At 35.3% G+C, this 21,511-nt stretch overlaps 1 protein-coding gene and 1 non-coding gene across 18 annotated transcripts in view; both read right to left on the bottom strand.

The window, feature by feature from the left end:
- Positions 1-13,150: 13,150 nt before the first annotated feature.
- Positions 13,151-21,511, bottom strand: part of LOC127861594 (multiple epidermal growth factor-like domains protein 10) — a 73,359-nt gene continuing 64,998 nt past the window's right edge. For 10 of the 17 annotated variants that reach the window (XM_052400218.1, XM_052400217.1, XM_052400212.1 and 7 more), the window contains 3 exons: positions 18,920-19,057; positions 17,270-17,357; positions 15,844-16,729 (listed from right to left, as the gene is read on the bottom strand). In XM_052400218.1, the coding sequence (XP_052256178.1) occupies positions 16,070-16,729; positions 17,270-17,357; positions 18,920-19,057 (886 nt within the window). In that variant the 3' untranslated portion in view covers positions 15,844-16,069. The other 7 variants (XM_052400216.1, XR_008040285.1, XR_008040282.1 and 4 more) reach the window with 7 other exon arrangements.
- Trnas-aga (transfer RNA serine (anticodon AGA)) lies at positions 15,136-15,217 on the bottom strand. Its single transcript has one exon. It is a non-coding gene; the product is annotated as a tRNA-Ser (tRNA).

The raw sequence follows: 21,511 nt of genomic DNA, 5'->3' as shown, positions 1-21,511 counted from the left end.
AGTTGTTATGCGCGCAGTGGTAGCAGCATTTATATCATTTCTATGTGAACAATCAAGCCAGATATAGTTGTCAGCATTAATAGCTAAATTCATAATTACCATTAATTAACATTTCGTGGGCGCCAGATTCAATACAGTGATTTTTCCTTATGACTAATCATAATACTGCGAGCTTTGAACTCTTAAAATAAAATACATTTAACCGCGGTGAATATTTTACAATTTTAATATAAAATATCGTCCCAGATTAGGCTGTTCAGTCCCACACAGGCTCATCACGGACGATCATTTGGATTTATGCTGGATTTGTCTTTACGAAAAAACTTCATAAATGCGGAATGTGTCTTCCCTGGTTAACATAATCTGGGACAACACTTTTCGCACATGCGTTCAGCCTTGTCTACCAACAGCTCGACTGAAATATACGTTAAACCAGTCTTAATTATAACTCACACGATATAATTACATGAAATAATTTAGCAAAATGTCCATGCGCTGTCTTCTTAACAAAACACTATACGTTTAAATGTATATCGTAATAGGTGTAGAAAAAGTAGGCATAAAAACTGGCACGTATATGCTTATTAGAATAATGAATGCGCCTAACATGACATTTGTATAATATGGTAAAATGAAGGATACTTATCCTTTCGATCCCTCGAAACCCTGCATCCGCACGCTGGTCATGGCGATACTTCAATAACGGTTCAATAACGGTTGGTACTTCAATAAAAGAGAAAAACAAAAGCCACGCGTTAAAGTTTTTTAAACGTATATCCTTAATGTTAGTTTTTCGAGACACGGTACATGATGAAGTTGATAAATGGTATGTCCTTTTTTGTGAAGAAAGAACTCATTGAAGAATGCTAGATTTTTTGCAAAAACAATTAGAAAATTCCATCGGAAAACAGTCTAAACTGGATGATCAGTACACATTTCATCAAAATAAAAGTATGTAGAAATATAGCAAAAAAGTGTTTGCTATTCCAGCATGTAGAATAATTGCTGTGCATTAAATGCTACAATTCTGATAGTACTCTTTGACATAAACGAAGATTGAGCATATTTAATAGGTGGTGTGCAGGATATTGTAGGCTTTTGATTCCCGATAAAGGACACGTCGACTAACGGAGACTCTCAACGCATTGCACACTCTGATATCCGAGTTTTGTCTTCTACTTGAAATGAATGTATTTATATTGTTACTATTTTAACCAAGTGTTTGCTATTCCAGCATGCAGAGTAAATGGTGTGCTTAAAATATTGAATTTTTTGTAATATTCATGAAATATGAACGAAGATATAGCATGCTTTAGAAAATGGTATGCATGATATAATAGACACTTCGATTCCCGATAACGGACACGTCGGATAACGGACACTTTTTACAAATTCTCTCTGATTTGTTGTACGCCAGTGAGAATACCGTTTAAGTACCCACAACCACGGCAGCAGATATCAGGAGAAATGTATATAAGGGTCACCGATACAGTCGATATAAGCAAGAAAAAATTAAAACTTGACACTAAAATGATCAGATTTCAATCCCCAAGATGTCGTGTCTAAATTGAATACCCTATCCAAATTGTCATCAAAAGGGCGCCGTTGTGTATTGGATATGGTGTCCGCCTAGCGACCGTGAGGTGACGGATTCGATCCCCACTGTGGGAGCGTTCTTTAGATTTCTCCCAAATCCACACATCAAGAACTGGTTATAGTCCCAGTAAACAGACTGGAGACATTATCAAATAAGCTTTAGGCTGCCGATGCCTTCGAGCTAAAAAAAAAATAAGTATAAAAAACAAAATCATGATATTACATGTATTCGAAGGGATAAGAAAAATTAAGCAATTTTTCGGTGAATCGAATTTTATTTACGTAAGATAAGAAATTGTTAACTATTGCCTGCCAATTAAAGCAGTATTCAACAGCAAATTTTGAATTTCTGGTTCACTTAAAATAGTGTGATACATCTGTTAAAAACTTTCGGGTAATCGGAAACAGATGTGCTGTGGTAATTGAGATGATCGGCTAAAGAAGTGTTCATGAAAATGTGGCATCTTAAACATAAAAATTTCCTAAAATACGTCAGTAAACTACAAATTTAACATGCTGTAACATTCAAAGGCATATTGATCTTAATAAGCATAGTAAACACGTTCTTTATTTATTCCTAAGTATTCGTATCTTGTTAAATTATGTACTGATTGTCCAGTTTAATCTGATTTTCGATGGAATTTTATCTATGTTTTTCATATAATCCACCGTTCTTCCGCGAATTCCTTTCTTCGCAATACGAAGTACTTTATAATTACCGGCAATCTGTCAAACAATTTTCCGTGAATGAAAACCGAATGTAAAGAAACATAAACGCAAAAGCTATAAAAAAACTCTCGCATTAGTTTTTTGTTTTTTACTGTTATCGAAGTGCCATCAGCTATCAAAGTATCCGCATATGTATATATATATAGTACATTCTTCGTGACTGTTTTTGGTGTATAACGTTTCAATATTTTGCATGCACTTGTTTAAGGTTATTATTTCTAATTACATGCAATAAAATGTCACGTTAAATTTCCATGTATGTACATATACATACATATATAAACACACACACATATATACACACACCCGCACGCACACCCGAACACGTCAAGTATCGTGTCATAATATATGATAGAGAATTCTTTTTTTAAATAAAAAAAAGTTGACTCTATAATAAGAGTCAACTCTTTAATAATAAATCAAAGTGTGATTTTGAGTGGACAAAATTTTTTTCCAAGGCGATTGCCACTGGTAGCATATGCGTAAAACATAATAAAACAGCATTTAATTATTTAACAAATTGTATCGATGCGTCAAAATAGTTGAGCTACAAGCAATAAATATTCATTAAACAAAGATATAATACGATCAATTAAATAAAAAATTACCGTACATGACCAAGTGTTTTACGAACATGCAGTGCAGTGATGTTTATACATTTAAAACTTGACAGAAACGACACATTATTGACATAATCATGGGGTCTCAAACCTGCTAAAGATTGATACATTTCACAGCAATCTATTTTTCTTTTAATGACAATATTTATAGAACAATTAACTATGTTAATTGCTTATATGACGAAGGAAGCAAATAATAAATCAATCATTTGAAGGTCAATAAATATTTCAAAATATCGATAGCACGTATTTCCTGAACGTGCGAATGCATTTTGTATAATTGAGTGACTAATATGCATTTTATACATAACCTTAACACATCGAGTCATACTATATACTGTGTCATTCATGATTGATGATACGAACTGTATTAGTTATTTTATTGTACCAAAAGTAGCAATATCTATAACCAAATTATAACAGAGTGCCAAAAACGAATGAACTGTGATTTTTTTTTAATTACAGTTTGAGTGCTTCCTTTTTACATTCATGTACAATTTGGCCAAAAAAATCGAAAGATGGCACACGCCATTATACGTTTATCTGCGAATGCGCCTGTACGTTTTCTATAGAAATCAATTTACAGTGGCGAATGACTTATAAAAAAATTGCTTATAAACACTTAACAAATGTAATAAATCATCAAATTGAGATTGTTCTATTTTGCTTATCGAAAAGAACCAAAAACTTAATATTTGATCTAGAGTATATACTTTTCGCCGGAATTTTATATTGAATAAAAAGGTTATGAATATTAAGTAATACACTCCTATGTTCAAACCAGTTTTGGTGACAATGAAACAAGAGATGTGTTTTTCAGAAACACAACGCCTCCTACTGCGCCGCTTTGATTTATTTATTATTGTATCGTTGGGCAGGTACAGATAATTACCTCCCTTTATTACTTATTACTTCCCTTGGATTTTTTTTACCTTTAACCTTAAAGGATGACCTTGACCTTTAACTTTCAGCAGTCAAAATGTGCAGCTCCATGAGATACACATGCATGCCAAATAGCATTTTTCGAAACCTAAACGCGAAACCTAAACGCAAAGTGTGACGGAAAGACAGACATACGGACGGAGTGACCCCCGGAATCCCGGAGTAAAATCAATTAGACCGCTCGGCCATCCTGCCAGCTATACATGAGTGACGTATTTTATACTTTATATAAGCAATCTTCGTAGTTTCACAAAATTAAACGACAACAACAGAACTCTCCAAATTATTCAATCGTTTCGCGTTGCAACGCTTTATTATTTTCAGGTTTTTAAATCGTCAAAAGATGCATATAATGGCTATATTAGACCATGGTAAATGTTCAGTATTACTGTTTTGTCACAAATATCATAACTAAAACGAAAATGTGCGAATCTGAAACAACTTTTTTCAATTTTGCCAATTCACCAAAACGTGAAAAGATCCCTTCAAAAGGATTATCCACGCACATTTGCGAAGAATATAAGTTTATCAAACGTGTTCCGATGCACGACGAAACCATGAGACATCCAGTATGTATAATCCTCGTTCTGGGAGAGCTGGGCTTAATGCATGTGCGTAAAGTGTCATCCCAGATTACACTGTGCAGTCTGCACAGGCTAAAAAGAGACGAAAATTGTCGAACATTGTGGATTATCGTTTAGAAAAGCTTTCCATTAAACACAATTATTTATATAACAAAAAACGGAAAGTACCGTCTGCGGACAGCACAGGCTAATCTAGGACGAAAATTAATGCACAAAGTTACACGACTTATGCCCCTTTTTCTTCGAGCGATGAATATATATTATCATGTAATTCTTGTGTGTGTGTCTTAGCGACCGATCGCTACAGTTTGCTGACTGCTCCTTTTTGTAAACGCATTTGACGTCTAACAAAATGTTGTACTAAAGTTGTTCATAGATATTTATTGCAATGAACTCGTAGCGAAGGAAACTTGTAGTAATTTATTAGAAAGCACTATTTTAAACGCCATAAACGTTTCCCAAATTAATCTGTTAAAGCGTGGGCGAGGCAAAAATGCTTACTTTTACTTGAATATCACTGAAATTTAAGGCGTTTCAGACAAATGTCAACTGGCATCAAACGTCAAATTTGAAGAGTATAATTGCTGAAAAGAAACAATTTTTACTACCAATGATTTGTTAGATCACATAAAAAATGCTTGAAATCTTTAGCACAAAAAATGAATTTCAACGTAAATACATTAGTATTTAGTTTCCGACTGGGCGACACTCGTGTGTTTGATCAAGTTTTCAAAAAGGTAAAAAATGGCGCAAAAACAAAAAATTGCAAAGAAATAGCTAAATACTAAAAATTTAACCCTGGAAATCGCTATATATATATTAAGTTAATAGACTATATTTTCACTTTTTTTCGTATTTTATGCGAACTTGTAATCTGCACGATAAGTTAACATTCCAAAATATTGTTTTTAACTATTTTTTTCTGTTTTCTGGGTGTTTCTTTTTCTGAGAGTTTTAATTTCAGTGTTAAATGTCTGGTAACTAATAATAATATTGCCAATTTCAGTGTAAAAGCTCTGGTAACTTGCATAAAATACAGAAATTTCAGTGCAAAAAAATCATTTTGTCAGTGACGTGAGTTTTAATGCTAACGTTTGTAGTTGCTGAATTTCCATATCTGCAAAATCTAACAATAAAATGATTCTTGTCCACAGTTCATGAAAACTTAATTTTTAGACAGAATATGAATTATAATTGCAATTATATTTCTGAGCTATATAAGTGTGTGGGATGTGGGGTGTGGTGGGGGTGGAGAGGGGGTATAATGTGGAGGTGTGGTCATTTATTTGGGGGGAGGGGGATTCTGGGTTGGAGCGTGGTGGATGATGGTTTGGGTGGAGTCCATTGTGGTATGTCAGGTAAGTGTTGTTTTGTCAGAGTATGAATCAAATCTGATCATAAATAAAGAAGTTATGGCAATTTTAGCAAAATTTAATACTTTGGCCTTGATAGTCAAGGTAATTTAAAGGTAGAGTTCAATTCAACTTGCCAGGTACAGTACCCTCATGATAATACGAAAGTATTTGAAGTTTAAAATCAATAGCCTTGATACTTTAGAAGTCAAGTGGATCTAAAGACAAAATTTAACAAATTAAGTTACTATGTCAAAAAGGGCCATAATTCAGTCAAAATGCCGATCAGAGTTAAGCAACTTTTCCTGTACAGTCCTCTTATGATAGTTAGCGAGTGTTCCAATTCTGAAAGCAATAACTACGGTACTTTAGGATTTAAGTGGACCAAAACACAAAACTTAGCCAAATTTTCAATTCTCTACTATAAAAGGGACCATAATTCTGTCAAAATGCCAGTCAGAGTTACATAACTTTGCCTGCACAGTCCCCTTATTATAGTTAGTAAGTGTTGCAAGTATGAAAGCAATAGCTTTGATCTTTAGGAAAAAGGGGTCCTAAACACAAAACTGAACCAAATTATCAATTTTCAACGTATAAAAGGGAACATTATTCTGTCAAAATGCTTGATACAGTTGTCTGCTCTTGTTTATATATTGGGGTCATGTTGATAAAGAAGTATGCAAAATATGAAAGCAATATGTCAATGCACATAGAAAATATTTGAGGTGGTACGCAAACGTTAACATAGATTTATCAATAATATGCATACTCTAAGTGGAAAAGGGCCATAATTCTTACAAAATGCTTGTTACAGTTGTCTACACTTGTTTCTAGATTGGGATCATGTTGGTAAAGACGTTTGCAAAAAATGAAAGCAATATGTTGAGGGACATCGAAAATATTTGATGTGGTACGCAAACTTTAACATTCCAACGCTTACGCTCACGCCGGGGTGAGTAGGATAGCTCCACTATATATATATTTCATATACAATAGTCGAGCTTAAAGAACAGAAAGTGTCGCCAATGATAATCCTATGCCGACTGAACAAACTAATCTAGGTAGACACTTTACCCACATGAATTAAGCCCAGTTTTCCCCGAACGCGCCTTATGTGAGTCGCGTTCCGAGAAAACTGGGCATAATGCTTGTGCGTAAATTGTCATCCCAGATTAGCCTGTGCAGTCCGCACAGGCTAATCAGGGACGACAATATCCGCTTTTATGGAATTTTTCGATTAAATGATGTCTCTTCTTAGCGAAAATCCAGTCTAGGCGGAAATTGTCGCCCCGGATTAGCCTGTGCGAACTGCACATGCTTATCTGGGATGACACTTTCCGCACATGCATTTTGTCCAGTTTTCTCAGAACGCGACTCATTTGAATTTGACGTTGAGTGACATGTTTGTTTTCTTTTACATTATTGAATAGGTATTAAATATGCATTTGAAAACAATATGTTAAGCATTTTTCGCTATTGTTACCACAGTCCTTACGAAACTGAATGTGGTTTATTATTAAGATGATTTTGCGTGAAGCATTTAAACAGTCAACATTTCAATAGACAAGAGGGATATTTCTTCCGATCTGTCAAAATTCAAAGGTCATAAAATAACGCGCGATACTGAACGTAAATGTTAGTGTGTCAATGATGATTGCTAAACATGCTGTATTGAATATTTAATAATAAATTCATCTCAGATTAACAATATCGTTTAAACAACAAATACCAAAGGTGCATTTAAAGACATTGACCGACTCGTCAAGTAACTTCCCCCTGAAAAAATGAATGTTATTTATGGTCCAAAGTCAGTGCGACTTAATGTTAAATACCGCACCGAGTTTGGTCGGTAAAGATGTCATTGCTCTATGTTTGTGAACATATTTAACTTCAATTGCGCAAAATCATAAATGGGCTTGGGCAGAGTTAAACGGTTTTATAAAATATACATGCACAATGATATTTTCTATAGTTAACCCATGCATGATGCGGCGTCTCATCGGGGTCTGCGTTGCTTGCTTAAAGGAATTTCTGTAAGAAATATTCTAAATATAGAAATAAATATAATAGACATCCCTAATTTTTGAAAATAAATTGATCCAATTTAGAAGGAGGGAAGAGTCCACTAGACATAAATGGGTTAAGTTCTAAATAAAAGAAAAGCTAAAATAACATTTGCTCATAATTTTAAATTCTTGGATGAACTGTCTTTACAAAATGGCATGACCGATCTGTATTCTCCCACTGGTTTTTCAATTTAAAACCAATAGCATATACATGGTCTATGTTTTTTCGATGATTTGCAATTTATATTATGAGATTATTATTTAGATGACGTTTTAAGTAAACATTATTGACACTGGGAGGGTTATAAAACGCGAAAAACAACCATTTATTGAGTAAAGATACATGTATCTTATTATGAAGCTTATAAGGATGTTAACATAAATTAAATGTCAACGTTCTAACAAATAACATAAAGACAATATTAAACGTAAACTTTAAAATATTACATAACAATTCGCATGAAAATGAATATGAAATAAAATTATTTAGTTTTAAAAAAGTTGCTAAAAACTACGAAAAGAAGTAAACCTATCAGAAATATATTCAGAAATACGGTATCTGTTTGTAAAATTTTAATTCATTTACTGTTCAAGTTGATTTATACGTTAATGTTATAGCACGATAACACTAAAAATGCAAAACGGAAAACACAGGTTTGATAATAATAAAGCATTTAACGTAGAAAGGAGCATCTTCGTTATCATCACCGTCACCGATGAACTTAGAGGATGGTAAATGATATAATATATAACAAAATAATAGATTTTATATATGGTTTCTAGTTATTGTTTAATATATAAGTCACAAGTCTTTTCTCGTAGTAAGTATTATTGTTATCAATAATTACCAAGTAGTCCCCGTTACACTTGACTTCGCGGGAAAACAGAAGTAGTATTTAAATCTATATGAATAATATGTATGTAACATAATATACACAATCTTGTAACAGTTAAAAGTATGCATTAAAACCATTGATGTACAAGTTATGTGAGTACTTCCATAAAATGCCATGTATAAATAAAAAAAAAATAAATCTTCAATAAACCAGAATTGCCTCTGTACCTAAATACAAGTCCGGTCGGCAATGTGTACTGAAGGAGTACAAGGTATCACATCCACGAAACTTCCCTTTTATAGACGTTATATCTAAGCGTGATATAAACCTCATGCTAGTTCAATCTGAGGATATTTTCCGGACATGCTTCAGAACTTCAAATCTGTACGTGTACTTTACGGACATTCTCGATGAGTCCCGCGACTCTCGCCATGTCGACCACTCCTCTGTGCGTGTACTTTACGGACATTCCCGATGAGTCCCGCGACTCTCGCCATGTCGCCCACACCTCTCTACATGTACTTTACAGACATTCCCGATGAGTCCCGCGACTCTCGCCATGTCGCCCACACCTATCTACATGTACTTTACGGACATTCCCGATGAGTCCCGCGACTCTCGCCATGTCGCCCACACCTCTCTACATGTACTTTACAGACATTCCCGATGAGTCCCGCGACTCTCGCCATGTCGCCCACACCTCTCTACATGTACTTTACGGACATTCCCGATGAGTCCCGCGACTCTCGCCATGTCGCCCACACCTCTCTACATGTACTTTACGGACATTCCCGATGAGTACCGCGACTCTAACCATGTCGCCCACACCTCTCTACATGTACTTTACGGACATTCCCGATGAGTCCCGCATATCAAAGACCGCGGATACTGTCAGGACGGTGTTTACAGCACCTTTGCATCTTACCACAACCACATTTATTACGACGTAGTACGTGGCGTGCTTATCAGAGTCAATTCCAATGGCCGCATTCTGTGCACGAAAGTCGCTTAAATATAACTTGATCAAAAATGTTTAAACAAAAATGATATTATTACACGCCGAAATGAATCTACCAAACACATTATCCAACAACTTAATACTTAATTATCCCTGTATGGAATGATACAGCATCATAGAGACGTAACATGACTTACATTGTGTGTTCTGGAAATACAGGCATTTACCGGAATCAAAGACCTATAAAATGTATTCTATAGGTCTTAGCCGGAAAGTACAGGAATTTCCCAAGTGTCACGATAGATAAGCCATGTAAATATGAATATGATTTTCAGAAATATTAACATCTTAGGTACTATCTTAATAATTATTAAATTATTACTCTATTAAAATGACAAAATATAGAAAAACTAAACTAGATAGATATGATACACAATGATAAGTTATTTGTATTCAAAAACACACGTCATGAATAAACAACAACAACAACAAGAGGATCATAGTGGTCCTTGGTCGCTCACCTGACCAGTATTAACGTTAAGCAAGGCCTTCTAACGTTGTTTTTTGAAAAGAAAGGGTTTGTTGTTTCTGCAGATATATACATGATATGCGTTATAAGTAGTTTTTGTGTGTGTTAATGTTTTTTTAATAGACATTTTTTACCCGTTGCGGCAAAACTATATTTTAGATAAAAGTAATATGAGGACAGTTATTTAATAATGAGCATCAGCAAAAGAAAATGGAAGTACATTTTTCTACAAATTTTTGTCCAGCTTTGAGATCATGAGATAAACATCTAAGAATCTTTGGATGTTATAGGGGACGACTAGTTACAACCTGTTTTGACAAGAAGTTCAGCTTTAGATACTAAAAACAGTTTTTCAGTAGAGCGAGTGTGGCGTGCGGTAAAAATGCCCTAGTTAAAAATGCCAAAGGTAAAAATGCTAGAGGTAAAAATGCCATAGGTTTTTACCACTGGCATTTTACTTCTGACATTTTTACCTCTGGCATTTTGGCCTTTGGCAGTTTTACCTCTGGCATTTTTACCTCTGGTATTTTTACCTACAGTCATAATTAAGGGATAACACAAAGATTATACTGATTATGATACTGGTGATGATAACCATGCTGATTGGTATTAATATGTGTCTTGTTCTGAGAAAACTGGGCTTAATTCATGTGCGTAAAGTGTCGTCCCAGATTAGCCTGTGCAGTCCGCACAGGCAAATTAGGGACGACACTTTCCGCTTAAATGGTATTTTGAGTTTCAAGGAAGTCCCTCTTTACCGAAAATCAAGTTTAGGCGGAAAGTGTCGTCCCTGATTAGCCTGTGCGGACTGCACAGGCTAATCTGGGACGACACTTTACGCACATGCATTATGACCAGCTTTCACAGAACAAGACACATATTATAATAAATAAATAATTATTATTTTAATTAAATTATTGTTATACTCATCAGCAATAGCAGCGGCAGTAGAAGTAGTAGTAGTAGCAGCAACAGCTAACTGCAGCAGTAGTAGTAGTAGTAGTAATGCAGTAGTAGTTATTTGAGTTATTATAGTATTGTTGTTGAAAGCAGCATCAGTAGCATGATAAGCATTGAAAGCTCTTTCTTTATGCCAACATTGGACAAAGGTTATATCAAATATAGTTGGTACTAGGCTATCAGTATCTTGACGATGTTGGGCAAGCCATTTTTACCAATCATTTACCAAAAAACACTATTTGGCGAATGTATGGCCAACGTTGAACCGCCAACTGTAGCACTGAGCAAACGGTACAACCATTAGCCAACGTTGGCCAAATTGCAACATGCTGACCAGTGGAGAAAATTCCATTAAAGATGGGGATATGATATCCTGCACAACGTGTAAAAACATGCAACACAAACTCCTGTTGATGTTGGGTGCAAGGACAAAGCATGACCGGATACACAACGGACTCTAATTTTTGCTAATATTGTGGATAAAAGTGTAAAGCCGTGTGTGGATGGACATGCGACTCTGTATCCTGCTTATATTGGCATTAGATGCAGTGTGGGGGAAGCATGCATTCACACCCTGATGAGGGCGGGTAAAGTGTTTAAAGGGGCCTTTTCACAGATTTTGGCATTTTTTTAACTTATTCATTAAATGCTATATATTGATAAATGTAAACATTGGATCATAAAAGCTCCAGTAAAAAATCAAGAAAAAAATTAAAAAAGGGAAAAGAACATTGCCCTGAGCAGGTTTCGAACCAGTGACCCCTGGAGTCCTGCCAGAGTCCTGAAGTAAAAACGCTTTAGCCTACTGAGCTATTCCGCCGAGTACACATTCGTAATGTATTTTATACCTTATATAAGCAATCTTCGTAGTTTCACAAAATTTAACGACAAAAACAGAACTCTCCAAATTATTCAATCGTTTCGCGTTGCAACGCTTTATAATTTTTAGGTTTTAAAATTGTCAAAAGATGCATATAATGGCTATATTAGAGCATGGTTAATGTTCAGTATTACTGTTTCCTCACAAATATCATAACTAAAACGAAAACTTACGGATCTGAAACAACTTTTTTCAATTTTGTCAATTTACCAAAGCGTGAAAAGATCCCTTTAAGGCGTAGTCTGGGAGAACATGCAACTTAACCTTCTGCTAATGGTGGGGAATGGATATTAAGCGTTGTGAGAGAAAACTTAACAAGAGCACCACATAACGGGTGCCACACTCGGCTGCGAAAGCTTGTCAGAATTTATTTTTTTAGAGGCCACAGTTACCTTGCCCGTTGACCTAGAGACCAAAAATGGGTGTGGCGTGTAGTACTTGAAGGTGCAGTTATATATGGGTGTGGCATGTAGTACTTGAAGGTGCAGTTATATATGAAGTTTCAAAGTTGTAGGTGGAAGCACTTTGATTTTAGAGCAAAATGTGAAGGTTTTAGCATTACGAGGACGACGACGGACACGACGAGCTGGCTATGACAATACCTCGGTTTTTTTCTGAAAACAGCCAAGCTAAAAATCAAACTCCTGCTGATGGTGAGGATAAGGTTCTAAGAAACGGGCTGTGAGGACATGCAACTCAACTCTGCTGATTGAGCGGATTTGGGCATCAGCAATCATTTCAACAAATTAATTTATAAAATGTAAGAACGGATGACACACGACGACGGATGCTGGGGCACAACCACCACATAATCTCACTATATACACACGTGACCTTAAAAACATCCAATTTTGTTGACATCCAAATGTTTTAGTAGAATTGCAAATTTAACTAAAACTGTGAACATATTTTGCAGAGAAAGTAAATGATTATATAGTTATAAAAGGTTAGCAAATCAAGAGCATAGACACTTCATTATTTCCACTTACCATTCTCAAGATTAAGATATATAATTGTACTTTCTTTGATCATGAAATAAGCCAGTAGTTTGCTTCTTTGGGAATGTCACTGTGTCTAAGCAAAAACTACCAATGTGTATTGATTAATCTTTGTTTATTGATATATCTTTGGTAAAAGCACTCCAGTAATTACAATCAAATTAGACGTTTTTTTACACTTTATAACAAAATAAGATGTGTACAAATTACTACGTTTAATTTAAACATAATACGTGTCAGTATAGTACAAAGGTATTCTAATTAACAGAGTCTATGAACAAACTAATAATAACAGTATAAAAACATATAAAGCAATAATGGAAATAAAACAAAACACAAGACAAAAACACTCATAACAGTGATCTGCTGGCATCTACAAGGTCTTTAGTTTGAAGTAGAGGGAGAAAAACAAGAGCACCGCATAACGGGTGCCACGCCCGGCTACGAGTGCAGTTTTGAATAAATTAAAGCTTGTCAGAATTTGTTTTTCTTTGACCTAGTGACTCCAAAATGGGTGTGGCGTGTAGTACTCATAAAGGTGCATCTACATATGAAGTTTCAAAGTTGTAGGCGGAAGCACTTTGATTTTAGAGCAAATGTTAAGGTTTAAGCATGACGTGGACGTCGGACGACACGACGAGCTGGCTATGACAATACCTCGGGTTTTCTCTGAAAACGCCAAGCTAAAAATCAATAAATATATGTATTAATTAACAAATTTTGTTTAAGTCAACAGTTTCCAATTCAGCAAGTTAGAAGAAGTACAATGCATTTGTATGCAAGAAATTGCAATAATATTTAATATCATTAATATCAAATAAAGGCAGACATAATGGCATACACAAACGCACAAGTACAAAAAAAAATCGGAATTATGCTTACAAATGAAGTTAAAATGTTATTGAATTTGCAATGCCCATGTTTTTCTCGTTAGTAGGTAAAACACGAGAACGTATGACAGCACCTCAAAGATTGTTATTAAGTACACGAAAACACCTAATTATTTCATGATAAATATGGTAAAATGGTTAGGCATTTAATCACTACTTAACTTGAGAAGATTTATGCATTATGTTTAAATAGTTTTTGCTTTAGAAAAGATTAAAAAGTATTTGAACGTCATGAATTATTATTAACAATTTTAATGACATTCTTACCATAACCATAATGATGATAGAATATCCTTGAGATTTTGTTTCTGGTTACTACATGTACTAGTTACTAGTTTCGTAACATTTACTTAACAATGTCATGCTGAACATTCACACACACATTTTGGCAAAAATATTAATATATCCATTATAGAATACCAGATAAAATTATCATTATAACAAGGCGTATAAAACTCGTAATCTGAGCATAAAGAAGTGGTTTAAGGTAGCGCACCTCTAATGGGCACATATCCAAATATAATCTAAGTAATTATTTTCTTAATCAGCATCATTTCACTGAACTACGTGCAAATTTGTAGGTAGGCTTTCCATGCTTTTTTTAAAAATATACCGATTTTTTCAAAACCACCCCCACGCTCGGCTTTTGTCCAGTTTATTTTCACCCCTGGGGTATATAAAAGTTCCATAATTCATTCAAATTTCCAAATATGGGCATGCAGTTGGTGTGTACAGATGCTGTAAAGGTGTTTAAAGTTTAAACAAGATGAAATAAGTATTCTTTTACAGACATTTATTTTTTACAAATTGTTATCTATGGAAGAGCGCCATGAAATGTAAGTGATTTCAGCCAAGTAAAAATTGGGTCGGTTAAAAACAAAGTGTCATATAATTCAAAATAGTATCATTTAAGTCGTATTTTAGACTTAGTTTTTATAGAAACACTATATACAGCAAAAATACCAAGAAATAGACAGATTTACCGTTTACTTTTTGAAATAAAAATAAAAATGCAACATGCATGGTTCGTATTTTCAACAGTAAATCACCCAATTTCGCCATAACGTTGTTTTAATTTTAATAATTGAAGAATGTGCATAAAAATTGCAACATATTTAACAATAAATATAGCTTATATGCCATATTAAATCAAATTACGTTAGAAAACAAATAAAACGCGTCGCAAAAAAGTATACGTCGTCGGCAGGATTCGAACCTGCGCGGGAATATCCCAAAAGATTTCTAGTCTATCGCCTTAACCACTAGGCTACGACACCTAATAGAAGGCTCTTCAACCTTCGAGTAAATCGCGGGAAATCATTAGAGGTGCGCTACCTTAATTTGTATGGCACTGTTTCTGTATCTCTAATCAATACAGATCATCAGGTTTTTTATTAATCACATGCTTTTCCAACTTTATCCTGCCTTTTTTAATATAAACAAAACATAATGGCTGAAAATCATGGTGAAAACATGTTGAAAATAAAAGAAATGAAATCATTATAATGTGCTTGTTTGCTTATCCAATATAGCGTAAGTAAAGGTAAGTTTATGCCACAGCGCAGTTTCTCCAAATATGTCAGCACAAACTGTCTAAATGCCACCTTAGCCAGGGAGTAGATCATACGCAAGTAACTGTTAGAGCGCGAGAAAAATACTAACTGGTGTTCAAAATAGTCACCAATGGCTGATTTTTCTATGATTTTGTCTGAACTTTTGAATGTTTGGTACATTTACCATCCTTATTAGACAAATTTTCTTACATGCAGGATGATCTACTAATATCTAATTAAACTCGGTATAAGTCCTGAAGATTCATAATCAATATTAAAAAAGTTATTGAAGACTTTATAGGCAAGTGCCTGATTGACATGGTACATTGTATGTGCATTTTTAGGTCATACCAGGTACTTAGCATGCACGACTCTTCTTTCACTCTTATAAAATAACTACATTCCCTTTCATTAGGCAGGTGGCAACAGAGAAACCCACACCAGATAGGTATAGTCAAGCCAAAAATTACTGCAGTATAAGCTCAAATAAGTTTTACTTTTTGCCATCTGTATGACCAGCATGACTGTCTACTTTGCAGTCATGATCGAATAAATATCTTTCTATGTTTATTTATTTCAAATTTCTGTCTCAATGATAGAAGCCAGCTTCTTTTCTTCCCTTCTAATGTCTGAATTATGGTTTTGAGGGGAACCCGCCTTCTGGCTCCCAGGACTGTACTCCATATTGGAACCAGTCTGATTCTTTTGTTTCTGCTTATCTTCATTGGATTCAGATGACTGGTATCCTTTCCCTCGAATGTTCTCCATTGGAGAACCAGTCTGGTGATTTATATGATATTTCTGTGGATAGGAACCAATATGCTGTTTTCTTGGCATGTTTTCCAAACTGGACCCAGCTGTCTGGTTTCCTGTGATACTTTCTTTGTCTCTTTCGTAATGCTGGATATAAGAACCATCAGTCTGGTAACTCACATGAAAATCTGCAGCCAGTGTCTTTGGATCTTGTCTTGCACTGTCCTCAAAATGTGAACTATTCAATCGGTTTCCAACTTTGTTTTCTAGCTTTGAACCACCCTGCTGTGTTCTTGAATGGCTTTTTGTTCGGGCACCCAAATCCTTATTACTCACATAGTCTTCACCATTGGAACTAGGCCTCGATGGGCTTGAAGATCCGTTTGAAGGGGTACCCAGCTTAGAATTTGCAGATGTGTAGCCTTGACCTTCAGATGACCTTAAGGCCCTGTCTACCACACCAGGAGCAGACACTGATTGTTGCTGTAAGGAATATTTTAAAGGGTAAAAAATATGCAATTTTAATGTTGGATAATTTTTCTTTCTATGTGTACAGTAAACAAGAGATGTTTTTCAAACATTATGCCACCTGATTTGCAGCAAAGTCATCAATATGTGCATTATTGTTCCTATTGCATGCCTATGTGACGTTGACTTATAATCTCGAAATCAGCAAGAGCTGTGTTTGTTTAACACAATGCCCCCCCACTGCGCTGCTTTGAAGCTATATATTTGACCTTTGACCTTGAAAGATGACTTAACCGTGACCTTTCAAAATGTGCAGCTCCATGAGATAGACATGCATGCCAAATATCCAGTTGCTATCTTCAATATTGCAAAAGTGACCAAGGTTACAGTTTTGGGACCGAATGACAGACAGACAGACCAAAAACAATATACCCCCGATCATTCGAGCATAAAAAATATTTATATTTACAATTGATGACTGAAGTGTTCTTACGATCTCTATCATTGGTTAAATACTATAACACACTTTCATGTTAAATCTTCCTCTGACAGTACCTGAATATCCAAAAGTTGCTTCAAGACATTTTCAACGTCTGGCCGATCAGATGGTGAATAATGCCAACAACTTGTCATCAATCTGTACCTAAATAACACAGCGAACATGATTCTAATAAATATTTTAGCAAAATAGTTTTGTCGTTAAAAAAATATCACACCACCAAAACATTCATCATCTGTGAGAAATCCAAATGTTTACTTTATATCTTATTCTGAATTTAGTACATGTGTTTATACATGTATTACTAATAGATCTACCTATGTTGTCATTATAAGAACAACACCCTTTTATGCAAAACCTTGTATAATTATAGATTTTTTTAGTACATTGTAATCACAAACTCATTTTTTTTGTTTCATTATTTATACCAGCCTTGTTCCTTGAAAACCTTTTTAAAAGATGTTTGGACTTTGGCCCATGGTTTATTTTTTAGTTATTAAACAATTATTACAACATTTCAACCAATTGTTGAGAATTTAGCCTCCAAAAGAAGTTTATGCCAATACAGAAAAAGAAATATTTATCATGGTTGACTAAAAAAAATATTAAATTTTGAACAACTAGGTCTTGGTGATTAGAAAATATGAATGCTTGGCCTTCACACGGCTTTCATTTGATTTAAAGTCCCCGTTTATAGCCACTTTGGGCACAATCATACGAAAAACGTGTTTTTATTGAGGATATCACTGAAAATCAGGTTGAAATCGGTTGAAAACAAACAATATCGCGATTTTTATTTGGGGTCAAGTACGGTAAAGTACGAAAACTATCTAATTAATATTCATGATTTGAAAAGATAATTCAAACCTAAACAAACAAAATTGCGGATACAGGCGAATTTAGCGGAAAGAAGGTAAGAACAAATGCAAATATATCTGTTACAGACTAAAACTGAGTTGCAATGCTAGGTTTTTGCTAAATCTATGTATTTATCTTCCATATGCTAATAATGTTAAGGGAAAGCTTAATATAGATATCATTTGCATAACTCGCGACGCTGCAATGATTTTCGCCTATTGCGTGTATTTATGATCATTTATAGATTATGACCAGGTTTTCGATGTCAACCTCGATAAAAAATATATTTCAATGAATTTATGTAAAGTTTATTTCTCACTATATGATTTATATGCAAAACAACATTCTATTCCGCGAACTGGGACTTTAGACAGCCAAGTCTTACTCTGGGAATACAAAATTGCGTCTTGTTCTGAGAAAATTGGGCTTAATGCATGTGCGTTAAGTGTCGTCCCAGATAAGCCTGTGCAGTCTTTCTTGAAACTAAAAAAAACATAAAAGCAGAAAGTGTCGTCCCTGATTAGCCTGTGCGGACTGCACAGGCTAATCTGGGACGACACTTTACGCAAATGCATTAAGCCCAATTTTCTCAGAAAAAGACACAATTGATTGAATGTGAAGCCCAAGATAAGCCTGTGCATTCCGCTCTTATTGCATTTTTCGTTTAAAAGGGGTCTCTTCTTAGCCCAAATCCAATTGAAGCGGAAAGTGTTGTCCCTGATAAGCATGTGCAGACTTCACAGGCTCGTCTAGGACAACACTTTACAAATGCTTTTAACCCTGTTTTCCTAGATCGAGGCTCAAATTCTGTATTATCCCAAAGAAAGACGTAACACTTCCCAACATACACATAGCTATGGGCAAGCGAAGGTCTACTAGGTCGATCCCCGTCCATAACTGTCCGCCTGTGTCTCTCGGGACTCAGTCCTTCATAGGGCGTCTTCCCGAGTGATAAAACCTCCCAGAATAGCAGGCCGAGACTCCAGCTGCAATGTATCAAATGGGAAAATGGGTCTTATGTCATTAGCTGATAGTGTTGCTCCAGACCAGCCAGCAGTGAGCACAATCATGCTTTCTGGGGTCGTATTCCAGAAGCATCTTAAGTTAAATTTTATTCTTATCCTTAAATTGGAAAAAAAATTAAGACAGCGTTTCATTTCCTATTGCAATAGTTTGGCATCAAGAATTACATCAAAATAAGGTCATTATGTCAATGTATTTTAAGAATAGCAAAAGAAACATGCGATTCCTTATCTATTACAGAAATACAAAACATGGTAATTTTGAACTTAAGTGAAATTATTTAAGAAATGACTTAAGATGTTTCTGGAATACCACCCCTGGTCAGTCAGTAGGGAACTTTAAAGTCATACAAGGTTTTGCTGTTTCATTAGCGGACAGGGCAGCTACTGATCAGACTACATAGATGAGCAAAAAGGAATTGAGCTACGCATGCTGCATGTTGCTCAAGACCCATTTTTACATGTCACAGCTCACATCATACTGAGGTTGGATGTTTACTTACTTCATACTGACAGAGTGCACAGGCAGTCATATGAGACGCGTTTTGAGAAAACTGCGTTTAATGCATGTGCGTTAAGTGTCGTCCCAGTTTAGCATGTGCAGTCAGCACAGGCTAATCAGGGACAACACTTTCCGCTTTTATGACATTTTTTGTTTTAATGATGTCTCTTTTTAGCAAAAATCCAATCTAGGCAAAAAGTGTCGTCACTGATTAGCCTGTGTGGACTGCACAGGCTAATCTGGGACAACACTTTACGCACAATCATTATGCCCAGTTTTCTCAGAACGCAACTCATATGCTTACAGAAGTTCTCTCGAGTCTGTCTTCTTAAATGAAGTAGTAATTGGAATCTTTAAAAATATCCTTTAATTTTTCTTGAGTTGTTAAAGAACATGGTACCTACCACTATCAAGTCTGACACCACATAGGGTGATGCCCCTCTGACCTGATAGCTTAATACATATCTAAGTGGTAAAGGGTTAATACATATCTAAGTGGTTAAGGGTTAATACATATCTAAGTGGTTAAGGGTTAATACATATCTAAGTAGTAAAGGGTTAATATATATGTATGCGGTGAAGGGTTACATACTTATCTAAGTGGTAAAGGGTTAATACATATCTAAGTGGTAAGGGGTTAATACATATCTAAGTGGTAAGGGGTTTATACATATTTAAGTGGTAAGGGGTTAATACATATCTAAGTGGTAAAGGGTTAATACATATCTAAGTGGTAACGGGTTAATACATATCTAAGTGGTAAAGGGTTAATACATATCTAAGTGGTAAAGGGTTAATACATATCTAAGTGGTAAGGGGTTTATACATATCTAAGTGGTAAGGGGTTAAAACATATCAAAGTGGTAAGGGGTTAAAACATATCTAAGTGGTAAGGGGTTAAAACATATCTAAGTGGTAAGGGGTTAAACAGCAGCATCCACACTAAAATGAGCCTCACTCTGCAGAAACAGAATTAAATGCATGTGCATAAGTGTCTTCCCAGATTAGATGTGCAGTTGGCACAGGCTTATCTGGGACAACACTTTCCATATAAACTAGATTGGTGCTAAGAAGAGACTATCTTTAAATATAAAAAAAAACATACAAGCGAAAGGTGTCGTCTCTGGTTCTGCAGTTAGCATAGGCTAATCTGGGATGACACTTTCCACAAATGCATTAAGCCCCGTTTTCGCAGAGTAAGGCTCCCATTGTGACATCAGAGCCAAGTAATACTAAAACAAGAGATGTGTTCGTCAGAAACACAATGCCCCCTACTGCGCCGCTTTGAAATAAAATTTCTATTTATCATTTGGCAGGTAAAGAAATCATCTCCTTTTCAAGCTTATTACTTCCCTTGGATTTTGTCCAATCTAACCAGGGGAGGGGGGGGTCTGTAGACAGTCAAAAATGACCAAGTCAAACATCACTGACAACCAAGGCCTGTGGTTTATGAAAGAGATCATACCCAGAGTTCATCATGTAACTATGGACACAGGTATGTAATGAACACTACCATTCACAAATTAGTACAAGAAAGAAATGATAATTATATCATTAAAAAAAAACTTTGACAAATCAATCATTTGAGTTATAAATATTCAAAATAAACAAGGGCTGTTTGTAAAACATGCATGCCCCCAATATGGGCTGTCAGTTGTAGTGGCAGCCATTGTGTGAATACGTTTTTCGTCACTGTGACCTTGACCTTTGACCTAGTGACCTGAAAATCAATAGGGGTCATCTGCAAGTCATGATCAATGTACCTATGAAGTTTCATGATCCTAAGCCTAAAAGTTCTTGAGTAATCATCAGGAAACCATTTTACTGTTTCGATTCACTGTGACCTTGACCTTTGACCTAGTGACATGAAAATTGATAGGGGTCATCTGCCAGTCATGATCAATGTACCTATGAAG

Source organism: Dreissena polymorpha, chromosome 16, assembly GCF_020536995.1.
Source record: "Dreissena polymorpha isolate Duluth1 chromosome 16, UMN_Dpol_1.0, whole genome shotgun sequence".
In the NCBI taxonomy this organism is placed as follows: Eukaryota; Metazoa; Mollusca; class Bivalvia; order Myida; family Dreissenidae; genus Dreissena; species Dreissena polymorpha.
The sequence above is the reverse complement of the archived record's forward strand: the minus strand, read 5'-3'. Positions and strand labels throughout refer to the sequence as shown.